Source organism: Convolutriloba macropyga, chromosome 1 (genome assembly GCF_964194025.1).
Source record: "Convolutriloba macropyga chromosome 1, txConMacr16.3, whole genome shotgun sequence".
Taxonomy (NCBI): Eukaryota; Metazoa; Xenacoelomorpha; order Acoela; family Convolutidae; genus Convolutriloba; species Convolutriloba macropyga.
In genome coordinates, this window is record NC_134468.1 from 37,521,215 (window position 1) to 37,534,524 (window position 13,310).

Genomic DNA, 13,310 nt, shown 5'->3' on the forward strand with positions numbered 1-13,310 from the left:
CTTAAAATTCTGCAACAGTGCATTTAGTTTTTTTTTGTTAATTACAAAATTTTGGGGGATTCAAGAAACACTCATACAGAAAAAAGAAAGTTTTCATTCATTGTTTGACGTTTCATAAATTATCCTTCGGAATTTATATAAATTTTTTGCATAAACGTACATTTTTGATAATTTCAATTTCTTGTCTGAGGGTTTGTCTGGTCGAAATATCGAAGTTTCGAATTACTGCACTTTGAAATCATATCATAGTTGCAAAACTTTGAATAGTCCCGCAGGGTTGAAAGGTATAAGTTTTGCATAAATTTTGTGCTAATGCGAGCTAATTCGTGTCGATTATAAGTTGCCGTATGGTCCGTCTAATCAAGGCTAACAATCTGCTCGGATCAACGATTGCATATTCCCCACACATCACCCCAGGTCTCATCGTTCGTGCATTTTTTATCTGTGACTCGCACTCTGCAGTCAAATTTTATATTCAATGAAATCTTTTTGTCAACGTTTAATACAATTAAATGGCATTTTTAGATAAATATGAAAACGACTGTAAATGTGTTAAATTTGTTGCGGTTGTTGTTTCTTCTTTGTACGCTTTTTTGCCATATATTGTTAACAAAAATAAAGTAGGGTAAGATAAAGTAGTAGATGCGCACAGATTTCTCTACGGTAAACTTTTTGAAAAAATCCGTAATTTTTTAAAATTGTTTCCTGATATTATAGACTAAATCAATTAGTGTACGCCATTGCTTTGTTTTCCAAGCAATATATTGTCGATGTATACAAGCCACGATCCTGTTGAAGCCTTTAGTTTAAGTTCTCGATTGAAGCATTTAGGTACGCCGCCTTGATGTTGCCTTAATCAAAAGAATTCTGATTTAAACATTAAGCGAAGTTTCCAACGTATAGTTAGTACTTTATTATTAAAAAAAATAAGTGAAATAGGGAAATATATCTCTAAATCTTAAAAGCTCCACTGCAGGAGTCTACTGGTATTAAGTTCTTGAGTAAATTCATTTGTTTTTTTTAATCAGATTTCACTTTTTTATGGAAAACCATTGTGAGTGTAAAAAATATTTACAAAATTCGCGGACGAAAAAGCGGTGAACTATATGGAAATTGCAGTCAGTGTTTTTCAACTTTAAAGTGGATGTTGAGAAGTAAAAACTGTTTTCCACCGCAAAATATGTTTGACGGAAACGCATTCCGCAACGAATTGTGCGGCAGAATAATTGCAGTAGAATGCCTCGTTTTAGTAATCTTAAAACATCAAATCGTAAAATCGAGCGGCAAGCGGATTAAAAAGAATAAAATTTTGTGAAATGCTCCTACAACGGAACGTAACAAGTTCTCACTGTTTTCTTATCCTATTTTTCATTTTAAGAGTTTTGATTGCTTTGTGGAGACCACTTCACAGAACTTATGCGCTTTCCACATTGAACGGAAATCGGCACCAGAAAGTGCCAGCCACTTTCTTTGTAAGTAATTTTTTCGGTACCCGTAGACGCTCATATTGTCGAAATTTTTAAACATTCAAGAATTCAAGAACAATCAGAGACTAGAATGAATATATAAATATCTTGCATTGAAAAATGTTTCAATGACGGCTCGATTTCAACAAATGAAACGAGAATTGAAGTGAGTACAACTGTTTCAAACTTTAACTACAAAAATGAAGAGCAGCAATCATTGTTTTATCTCGTTTTTCTAGTTAACGTTTGTAATTGAGAACTGATGAGATTTAGAGACATACTTCATCAGTGATTTTTTTAATGCGACTTAAATTGGTGGAATTAGGCAATAGGTACTTGCGTAGATCTATGATTATTGTAAATTGCTCTTGAGTATTGATGCAGCCATATTTCGGTTACAATTCTTCCAATGGATAACATTAACTGAGCTGATGAATTGCAAAGTAAACTTTGATTTTTGCGCTGCTAATGGCCTGAAGCAAAAAAAAATCAGAAATGTTACGAGATTGATTTCTAATGTGACCCAGTTACTTAATTTCCAGTTTTTCATCCAGTGCTTGTTCATTTCGAGTTCTAAACAACGTAGATAATTGATACTCTGTGACATCACTTGACAAGTTAGGGCATTTGTGTTTTTTTTTAATAAAAATAGGTGAATTGAGATAATTCGTTTGGAGCCAAATCAATTTATTACTATTTTGCAAATAATACCAAAGAATGACGGCATAACACAGTTTCTATTACATTTTGAGGACTGGATCAGTGTAATCAACTGATGGTTCCACTTTTCTTATCAAAATAATAGAACAACTGTTCTTTGACAACTGTTCTAAGAATGTTCTTGATAAGAAAAGTGGAACCATCAGTTGATTACACTGATCCAGTCCTCAAAATGTAATAGAAACTGTGTTATGCCGTCATACTTTGGTATTAATTGCAAAATAGTAATAAATTGATTTGGCTCCAAACGAATTATCTCAATTCACCTATTTTGAGCAGATATTTGAAAAACAAACAATTGCATGTCAATCTCAAAATATCATTAACATTAGGATGTCACGATGAACTGAATTGACAAGCCAATGTATAATAAGCCTGGTTTGCATAAGCAGTTGTTGCAGCTCCATCTATGGTCAAGTAAACATGGGGGTTCGTATAAGGGTTAGAGGGTTGCTGTGGACCCCAGACTATGTTCTCAGTCACATCTTGTCCTGACAAACTGATCCATCTATTCGAGTTGTACACAATTCCCAGCCATAATGCGTTGATTTCACTTCTTTCCATAAGGAAATTCCCTTGTTCTTGGGTTCCGTCCATATCTCCAAACAGGAATGAGCCTATATTAAAACCAAACGTCTCAACTTTAATATGAACAAATATTGGGTTGAACCTTTAGAGTTGTCTTATTTTTTTTTTCATTTCAAATTTTCTGTTGATCTAAAATGAAAACACGGAATGAATCCGAAAAAATTTGGCTGCTCCCAGTTACAATGATGAAGTCATTCTCTCTTTATGACGATCAATCTTCATTCGCAAATAGATAACAGTTTTCATGTTAAAAATACCCACTAAAATTCTAACCGACATGAGAAGTTAAATAGCTTCTACCATATCTGAAGTTGATCTCAGCGTTACCAAAATTTTTCCAGAAAAACTGGGTACCGCCTGAGAGTTTAGTGTGTCTTAAAACGACTGTACGAACAGCACTTGACTGCAGATATTAGAATAAAAAATTCGAAAAAAAACATTTTTTCTTCACTGTCTAAATTGGCATTAAAGGATTTAAGAAGCACATAGTAAACTACGGATATTATATTTGGAATACAACCTTTTGCAGACCACCATTTGTGTAAAACAAAGTAATATAGTATTCTCCAGAGGCTGATGTGCTGCAGACTCATTTTATCTTGCTTTGTACAAAAAAATTTAAGTCACTTTTAAAAAGTATTCATAATAATTTTCAGAAGCTGCTTAGATTTTTATTTTTCTGAAAGCACACCAAATTTATATACCCAAAATATGCTTAGGCGCTTTGGAATCTAGCGAACTAATGCAAAATTAAATGTTGGGACAACAAGGGTTTGCTTTTTAGTAACGATAAAGAAGGCAGGCCAAGCCATGACTGTAATTTATTACTGACTGTACAAAAAAATAACTTAAGTCACTTTTGAAAAATATTCATAATAATTTTCAGAGGCTACTTAGATTTTTCATTTTCTCAAAGGTACTCCAAAAGTATATACCCAACATATATCTAAGCGCTTAAGAATCCTGCTAAATAAAGCAAAACTATTGAGAAAACAGGCGTTTGCTTTTTAGTAACGATAAAAAAAGGCCAAGCCGTGATTGTAATTTATGCAGAAACAATAAACATTAGACGAACTCAAGTCGTTCTGCATTGTGGTGCCAGTTGTAAACTTGAGGGATTAGGATGGAGAAGAATGCCTGATGTTGCCCTAAATTAAAGCTCAGGTATTCTGGGTTGACCTTTAAGTTAGGCAGAACTTGAAACAGTGCAGGTCTTAAAAGAAGGGAGTAAACTGATTCCGCTGTTTCAAAATCGGTGCTGATATGTTTTCAGCTAGTAGAATTTTCATAGGAGATGGTTTCAGCCAGTAGGATTTTCGTTTTAAAAATGGAGTTATCTACCCTTTGCGATTGCTAAAAAATTTGACTTGCATCCGTTGACTTTGTAAGAAAGTAGCTCGAATAGTCGATGAGTTGCATCCCTTAAACAGACTTCGAAGCGCAATGAAAGACCAACTGAATAAAACAACTTTAGCGAGATTTTTTCGTTTCACATTTTCTGCTGATCTAAAACAAAAAATCCGAAAAGAGTCAGAAAAAAATTGGCTGATCCTAATTACAGTAATGAGCTCACTCTCCCTTCATAAAAATCAACCTTCATTTGCAATAAAAAAAACAGTTTTCAAGTTAAAAATACACAACAGAACACTAACCGACACGAAAAGTTCAAATGTTACTACCCCATCGGAAATTTAACTCAACTTTACGAAAGGGTTTTAAGTTTCATAAAAAACTTGACATCATCTGCACATTTAAGACTCCCTTAAAACGACCGTACGAAGAGCCTTTGACTGTAGAGGTTAGAATACGAAAATCGAAAGAAAACAACTTTTTTCTTCAGAATGCAGATTGGTTACAAAAACGATTTAAGAAGCGCATATTAGGCAATGATTATTATATTTGGGTGCAGAAGAATAACTATCGATGTAAAACAAAATGTAGTTAAGTATACAACAGAGGTTTATGTGCTGCAGACTCTTTTTATAATGCTATGTGTAAAAAAAACTTCAGTCATTTTTCTAAAGCATTAATAATTTTCAAATTTTTAAGTTTCTGAAGGTACACTAAATTTATGTACCCAACATATACCGCTTGAGAATCTAGCAAAAAATAGAAAAAACATTGAAACAACAGGGGTTTGCTTTTTAGTTAGAATAAAAAAGGCCAAGCCTTAAGTGCTATTTATGCAGAAACAGTTAACAACCAACTGAAGTCGTTCTGGATTGTGGTGCGAGCTTTAAACTTGAGGAATTAAGATGAAGAGGAATTCCTGAAGAAATTCAACTGTTGTCCTAAATTAGAGCCACGCCATTCTTGGTTGACCATTAAACTAGGCAGTCCTTGAATAACTGCATTTCTTAAAATAAAGAAAAAATTGGTCCCGCTATTTCAAAGTTTGTGCTGATGCCTAGCACTTCAGCCAGTAAGATTTTCATTCTAAAAATGAGGCATTTATTCCTTGCGATTGCCAATAAATATGACGTATAACGCCGGGGGCGCATAACGTACTGTGGGGGGCACAAACAAAAAAGGTCCAAATTGTGTCATTTTTTATCACACGAGGAAAATTCTTTCGTGTGAACTCACACGGTACTCATTTTTCACACGAAAAATTCTGTGACTTTTCATCACACAAGAAAAAAAAATCAAGTGATTTAAGTGGAGAGAGTTTTAGAGTGGACTTCGAAGTGCAGCGAAAGAACAACTGAATGAACTGGGTCTAGGAGATAAACCACCACGAAAATAAACCCACATTTTAAGTTTCAATCTTCCTTATTTTTTTCATTTTTTTAAAAAAATTTTCGCTCTGCCAAGAGGCAACAATAAAGCAGCGTTCTGATCAGACACTAATCTAAAGTCCGATAGCTCTGATCAGAAAAAAGGAGTCCAGCTGATAGCAAAGGCAGGTCCCCTGAGAGGAAATTTTGATAAACTGGAGACCACGATGAAAAAATCCTTTCACTATTGTGCGCATAGTTTTCTCCAAAGCGTGCGTCAGCTTACTACAAATCGATTGGCTAAATCTAACTGAATTCTGTTTTTAATGCCTAACATAAAAAAAATTTTGAACCTGTTAAGAGGTTTTCAATGATTTTCTGGCTCTTTGGTTCTTCATATATACTGAGGTTGAGATGTGCGCTCGAAATCGTCCTGGTTCAGACCGTCTCAGACCAAAACTGCTCCTGATCAGACCATCCCAGACTGAAAAGGCCCCTGATCAGATTCAAGCGCGCTCGACAGTTTCTATGCGCTCGAAGTGCGCTCGAATCCACCTATGATCAGACTCAAGTGGGCTCGGCTCGTTCCACCTTCCAGACCCTGTAAATTTGGGCGCAAAATGTCAGGTGTGCGCTCGAAATGGTCTGCACTAAGACGATTTCGAGCGCACACCTCAACCTGGGTAAGCACACATGCAGAAATCAAAGCACGCTTTTTTTGACCAAGGGTTACATGTAACTGACACAGGAACAGAGGAAACACAAATATGAACTGAATATACATTCAGCTCTTAAAGATTTGATGCATTAACTCAAATAAACAAACCTGGATAATTGGTGGCACAGAAGTCGTTCGCTTTAGTGAAATATTGAAACAGCTGGTTGGTTGGAAATATGATTTCATTTTCTCGTTCACTGGGTCCTAGGCAATCAATGCCTCCATGGCTTATGTATAAGCACTCTCTCCTGTCAATTGCCTTATAATGGGTGGAGTTGTCAAATATAACATCAGTAGTATTCCATTCAGTCCAAACCCCATCCACTCTCTTGTGATTAATTGAACAGAGTTGTGCTTCTGTTCCAATGTCAGTTGTGATCTTGACTATGTCTCCATTAGATACACAAGAAGGGTGTTCTTCTCTCTCCATCTCAACATACACACACTTGGAATTCTTCTTCAGAGTGAAGTTGACAGCCGTGAAGGAATCTTCAGAATGCAAAAAGCATGAAATTTGTTCACAGTATGAATATGACATACAAAGTGGTTCTATTGCGCACAACATGCAGCAGTATTCCCTCGTTTTGGGCTTGTAAAAGGCTCTTAAAAGCTCGGAACCCGACATAACGTCTTGGAAGATTCGATTGAAGAAACTAATCCTTCCTGCTTTTATTTGTTCCTCCGTATTTGGTGTCCCAATTGTTGCACTGAGCATCGTTAAAAAGTAGACAATCGAAGCGATCATATTTGTATAAAATGCTGTTCAGAAGGGTCTATATGAGACTGAAACTAAAACTACTACCCGAGTTGAGAAATTTTTCGTAAATTTGAGTAAATTATCGATGTCATTGACAAAAAGGATACAAAAAAGTGAAGAGTAAAAAATTAGTAAATTTTTAAGACAATTATAAATTTTGGAGCGCTCAAACTTTGATTTGGAACACATGAAAGTCTGGACATAGGCAATTTCAAACGCAGGAAAGTCTGGACATAAGGTGTTTTGCACAAACGGCAGTCTGGAAACGAACTCACAGATTATCAATTTTGGAGCGCACGAAAATCTGGACATTGGCAATTTTGAGTGCACGAAAGTCTGAACATAGGGTCTTTTGAGCGCACGATAGTCTGGACATGAACGCAAAAAATACCAATTTTGGAGCGCACGAAAGTCTTGACCTAGGCAATTTCCGTCTGGTGCGGTCTGTACATACCCGCTTTCCGTCTGGGATCTCAACTTGGGCATTACTGGTTTTTTGTTCTCCTTTTTCTGTATCTATCAATGGTAAACTTCACTATCGCCTTTTTTTCGAAAATGAATATACCAAAATTTTTTGTTTCCAGCTTTTCTAAATAGTTTAAGAAATTTTGTCGTTATCTCCCAGAAAATAAATCTTTCATTCGTTTTATTCGGCCATTTTCTTGACCAAGCTATGTTTTGTGAAAAAGGTGCCAGAAAAGTTTGATAGTAACTTTATTATCGCCATTTTTCTCGAAAATGATGATACCAAAATTTTCTATGTTTTAAAAAAGTCGTTTCCGGCTTTTCTAAATAGTTTACGAAATTTTGTCGTTATCTCCCAGAAAATCAATCTTTCATTCGTTTTATTCGGCCATTTTCTTGACCAAGCTATGTTTGAGAAAACAATCCCGGAAGAAGTTTGATATACACAAAAGGTTGTTGAAGGCCGTGCAATGTATGAGGGTTTCCGAAACTTCTCGGAACTCATGATGATCCCATCAATAAGACAAATTTCATCTTATGAAAAAGTAGAAAATAATAGTAGAATTTTAATTAGAATTTAAAAAGTAAAAGTTTATTATTCCTGAAAATTTTGTGGGGTAATTTAGGTTAAATTCGATGTTCGTGGAAGCCAAAAAATTCTTACAGGAATATGCTGCGATTAAACCTGTTTATGTGTAATACTTTCTTTCTAGCCATATGAAGATGAAAACATATTGGAATTATAAGACAATAGACCCATATTGAAAGAAATTTTCTAAAAGAACTTAAATATTGTTTTAATTTGTAAAAACATGCCTTAATCGGCTTTGTCGCTATACTTATCTTGAAGTTTTATGAAAATACGTTTTTTACCTATAATAAGTTTTTTGTAGTGAATATTTTCCAATAGGTAAATTAGTCCAACAAAGAAGTGAGATTAGTTTAATAATAGTTTTTTGTGAAACACATTGGGTCCCTGTTTTACTCAAAGTTCGGGGGACTAAGCAAATTTGTATCGCACGAGCAATGGTTTAATTAAAAGCGGCTAACTCTAGATCACAAAGCCTATCATCGATTATTGCGGAACCGATATCGAGAGGAAAAGCAGTTAACGCAAAATTTTTTGAATTCCATGGTTGAAAATTTAGGTGAATCAGAGGCATAAAAGTTGACAAAAAACACAATACAAAAGACAGTACAAGAAGCAAATTTCAAAAAAGAAACAATTTTTGGCCAAATTCCGGTTGTAAACGTGCCCCTGCACACTGCATCAGTCACAAGTGTAGTCCTTGGTTTTGGGCTTGTATCTTAAAGGGAAATTCAACTCCAGGCTATTTGTGTTGGTCAATTAAACTGGGTCAATCGAAAGTCTCACGAACTTCTACTTTACACTGATTTGAAAAAATGAATGAATTCTTCAAGTCGTATCACAAAAACATATTGAATCAATCATAGAATTGGAATGAATTGGAATGATCAAATTTTCACAATTTTACTTTGAATTTTTTGAGGTCACCTAGTAATGACTTAATCTGACGAAAAAATCAGTACAAAAGCTGAGACAGAAAATACTATGTTTACACTCTGACGCAAGGTATCTAGGTCCAAAACGTTCTGCACTAAAGTCCAGAGCCTGGTGTATTCACAAAAAGGGTTTAGTTTTCCGTGCCCTCGATATAGGGCGTATCTAGTCTTGATCAGACAAATGAAACTCAAAACCAGGTGCGGGCATTAGGCTCAGACTTTTGTGCATTGTAAATAATTACTTATAGACTATCATTTTCAGACTTTCATGAATTTTGGTTCAAATTTCTCTGCTATCTGCAGACTTTTATCTTCACGCTTTGACCGTGTCGCGTTCACCAAAAAAAGTATCTTAATTGAATGGAATTTGCAAACACATTAATGTTTTTTGTCACTGACACATCGGTGGATGAGGTCTTGCAAAAAAATTCCTTTTAAAAAGTTAATTTAATGAAAAGTCCAACAATGTTGCATTTGCAGATATAGTTAATCTAATAGTACTCATCAGTTTCTTTTTTAACTATAAATTTATAGCTGTGTTTTTACTCGAAATAATGTGTTGATTAAAATTTGAGGTGATTTTTTGCAAATCCTAACAAAATTTAAATTGTCATGAATTTGCTATTTGAGCCATTCATGCGTTTGAGTTCAGACTATGGTGCGTTCATGCCAAGACTATGGAGCTTCCTTCCCTGTCTCCTAAAAAAGTTGAACGCAGGTGGGCTGCTCTTGTGCCTTATAATGTCGGCCTGAACATTGAGTATGTAGCCTCAGCCTGGATAATTGTGAAGACTTTTGCTGCGAAAGAGCCACGAATATGTGAAATCTATTGGATAAGTTTGAAAGAATGATGCGCTTGTTCTTCAACAAGTTTAGCAATTTTTACGAAGTTTCTGTACTCATATTTTTGCGTCCAGCCAAATAATTGACACTATTTTTTGTATGTTTTTGAAAGTCGTAGATCGGATTGTTTTCTTTCTATTCCGTTGTTTCGTTAAAAATAATGAGATAATGTACAAACCTAAATACCTCTTGTTTTAGGAACGGTGCAATAAGAAAGATAGCTTTGTTTTTCAGCTACAAGTCTCGCATGGGTTTGTTTTCTTGAATAAACGGTATGATTTAAATTAACACAGACTATCGAAAGTATTTACGGAAACCGCAGATGATTATTTGAGAAACTTTTCCCGATGAATTGAATATTAATTTTTTTCTCCTTCTCAGCGCGTGGTATTGAAGGAAACTACGGAGCGCATAAATTACTATCCGAGTTCCGGCATTTTCGGCTAATTTATGGTGAAGGAAGCGGTGAAATCTTGCACGGATTTTGGTTAATTAGGAATAATTATGACGAAAGAGGACTTTTAAATAAGAATCAGCATCAATATTTTGTCAAAATTTTCTACATAATGGGATTTATTAAATTATGATAATGATAAAAATATGATAATTTTGAGATCCATATTTTGCGGAAGACCACGAGTTTTTTTGGAGAAAGGAGAATCAATTTATTCACTGCTTCGCTTTTTTCGAGATATCAAAAGTTCAAAAGACAAGGTTCCACATTGACGCAGGATAGTAAACTAATTCGCGTAGAGGAAAAGAGTAATCATGATGTTGATATTAGCAAGCGGGCCAATCAAAAAAATCACAAAAGAGATCAAATAGTTCAGTGAAAACGCTCGGGTTTCTGATCATAGCCAAAACACTCAAATCATTGCTGGTTGCTGTCAAAATCAAAGATGACACATTATTCTCGTCACACAAAAAATCGTTTTCAAACCAACACAAGGAAAGAACCAGCGAAACTGTGCATCTTATTCTCAATGTTTTCAATGATTTTTCATTGTGCTACGCTGAAAATTATGACACGACCGCAGAAATTTTTGCTATTCTAAACATTGTCTTTTGAAGTCTTTTAGTCTTGATTCGCTTACGGACGCTCTCATAATTGCTAAAAATTCTCTTAATTTCGTCTTACTGGGTTATTCAATTGACCTGAAGTTTTGTTCAAAAAATGGAGAATTAGGTTAAATGTGAAAGAAGGCTGGCTAAACTGCCAACAAGTGCCACCGTACAATGACAAAACTGCTTGGAGAGATAGATTTACAATCTAATGCACAATTAGAGCGCTGAGACTGATATACTTCTTTGAGGACATTTGCGTTTTCTTGTATTTGTCTAAGTAAGTTTTGATTTGGGCATGATTTAGAGTTTGAAATCACCCTTAATGTTTTTGAGTTGAATCCCCTTGCATTTTGACGTGGTTACGTGGAAGTCTGATATCGTGTCTCGTGCAACTCTATGATGGGATAAAAAAAGGAAACACAGTTTTGCACCATTTGGATATTCAACTTCTCTTTGTGAGGCTCTGTTTGCTTTTAAACAAATTAAAATTTAACATCACGAAACAACCGTTCGAGTTTCGGTCAGAGCAGCTGAGATAAACATGCGTCCCATCTTTAGTTTTTAATTTCAGACGGACGCATGTTGTTTGAAGATGCACTGTTGAAAGTCCGTAGTTTTTCTATTCTTCAAGTCCTTTGAAATTTAGTTTTTGTCATTGGAGTGTAGAATTAGATCAAACTCGTGTTAAAATAGTATCGAGGTAAATCAATTGGTGGTTTAAGACATAGTGGTTTAAATACACGGGTTAGGCTTTCCGGTTAAATGTAATTGGTTTGACGAAAAATAAAAAAATATAGTATACATGCTTGCCTAAGACAATTGTTAAGTACACAGACTATAGTCTCAGAGCATTTTAGGGCTGAATGAGCACGTTTCAAGACTCAAAACTGGATTCAATTCTGAAACAATGCATTTCCAGAACACTTTATGTTCCTTAATGAACAGGTTTTATTCAGTATGATTATATTGAAGTCAAAGAGTTCGTCCAGGTTAAATTTACCCTGTATAGTGTAAAAATTATTCATGCACTGAAATTAAGTCCGAGCACAATAACTTCATACTTTGTTGCTGGTAAATACTACAGTAGTTAACAAACACGCTCTTTTTTCTTAAGCTTAGTTGTAGGTAATTATCACGAAGCTCATTTAGCATAATGGTTACGCCAAATATACGTTACAAATACCCAGGTGGAAGTTCGAATCGCATATAATGCAGACCTTGTTAGCGAGAATACAGCTGAACATATTATTTTTCATGCAGAGTTTTCAACTCAATATCAAGACTAGCCAGTGTAAAATGCGACATGAACAGAGTTCTGACCAACCAAAAAACAATTTCTTTGGTCTGATTCAGCGCTGATTTGCTCTGCTACCGACCTCCGCTCCAGGTAAATAACGCATTCCATGACAAAAAACACATTTGCTTGAGTATATAAATTCGACAATATCGCTGTTTTGGCACGCTTGTATTAAGACCAGGAAAGTAAGCGAGCGCGAATAAGTCTGACACGCTCAAATTGGTATATAGGTCGGTAGATTTCGTTTTTTACGGTGTGCGCAATCTAGTGACAATTATAATTGACTGTAATCCTTTGATCAGGGGTATTAATCCTTTGACAGCAGCCAAATTTTTCATTACTGTTGTTGCCAGATTGCGCATAAAGGTACGCGACGAAGTTAGCGACAAAGGAACGGCAATTTGGTCGTTGATATTCGAAATGTCGCTGATCTCGTCAAATTTTGCTGAAATGCGATAGGGCAACGAAATGTGATTTTTAGGTGATCAAAAGGCATAAATTAGTCCATAACGTAACATTGTTGTGCAATTTCTAACAATCAGTAACTTAAAAATTTGAAAGGAACAAAAATCGACCCGGGTAACCTGGTCAAACTATTACGCTGTTTGTATATACAGACTTTCGTGAGTTCAAATTTGCCTTGTGCAAAAATTTTTTTGTGTGCTTATTTATGTTTGCATACCGTGCAGTTTTGAGCGTAAGGGGTACCCTGGTCCGGTTGGTTTTGGTCTGGACATGTCGACATTTGGTCTGGGACCTCAGCCTTTGCGGTACTATGTTGAAAATTTAAATAAAAAATAAAGGCAAGTGGCTGAATTTAAAGGATCCTCCCAGCTTTTCACTCGTAGGTGTGGAAAGCACTCAACAACTTGAACAATGGATGAACTGTGTTGAACACGTTAAGAGCGCAGGCCTCGAAGAATCGGGGAAAAGTTTGAGATGTCTTCTAAAAGCGCCTAATTGTTTCCTATTAATTCCAGTTCCCAGATCTTACCTAGCTTTGGCGTCACAATGAACTATGCAAGCACTTGGGAGGTTATATTTTGCTTAAATTTTTTATAACCATTAAAAGAATCCCCATGGCACATGTCGAGCAATTTTGCAAACCAAATATTAAACCATACCAGAGAAAGTGGACTAAATGAAAAAG

General features: G+C 35.4%; 1 protein-coding gene across 2 annotated transcripts; it reads right to left on the reverse strand.

Moving 5' to 3' along the window:
* Window positions 1–2,433: 2,433 nt before the first annotated feature.
* Window positions 2,434–12,862, reverse strand: LOC142348642 (uncharacterized). Of its 2 annotated transcripts, XM_075400066.1 has the most exons (3): window positions 12,843–12,862; window positions 6,318–6,992; window positions 2,434–2,803 (listed from the first exon to the last, which is right to left on the reverse strand). In XM_075400066.1, exons 2-3 carry the CDS (start codon window positions 6,952–6,954, stop codon window positions 2,523–2,525), a joined length of 918 nt encoding a protein of 305 aa, XP_075256181.1. In that variant the 5' UTR covers window positions 6,955–6,992; window positions 12,843–12,862; the 3' UTR covers window positions 2,434–2,522. The 2 variants fall into 2 exon arrangements, with proteins under 2 accessions (XP_075256181.1, XP_075256189.1); XM_075400074.1 differs by lacking the exon at window positions 12,843–12,862 and having other exon boundaries at window positions 6,318–7,040.
* Between the last annotated feature and the right edge of the window lie 448 nt (window positions 12,863–13,310).

What these genes read in the sequence shown, in the direction of transcription:
- LOC142348642 (XM_075400066.1), bottom strand. Translation starts at nt 6,954, where the DNA reads ATGATCGCTTCGATTGTCTACTTTTTAACGATGCTCAGTGCAACAATT. An exon ending in CTGTGCCACCAATTATCCAG is followed by an intron (nt 2,804 to 6,317) that starts GTTTGTTTATTT and finishes GTTTTAATATAG; the next exon opens with GCTCATTCCTGTTTGGAGAT.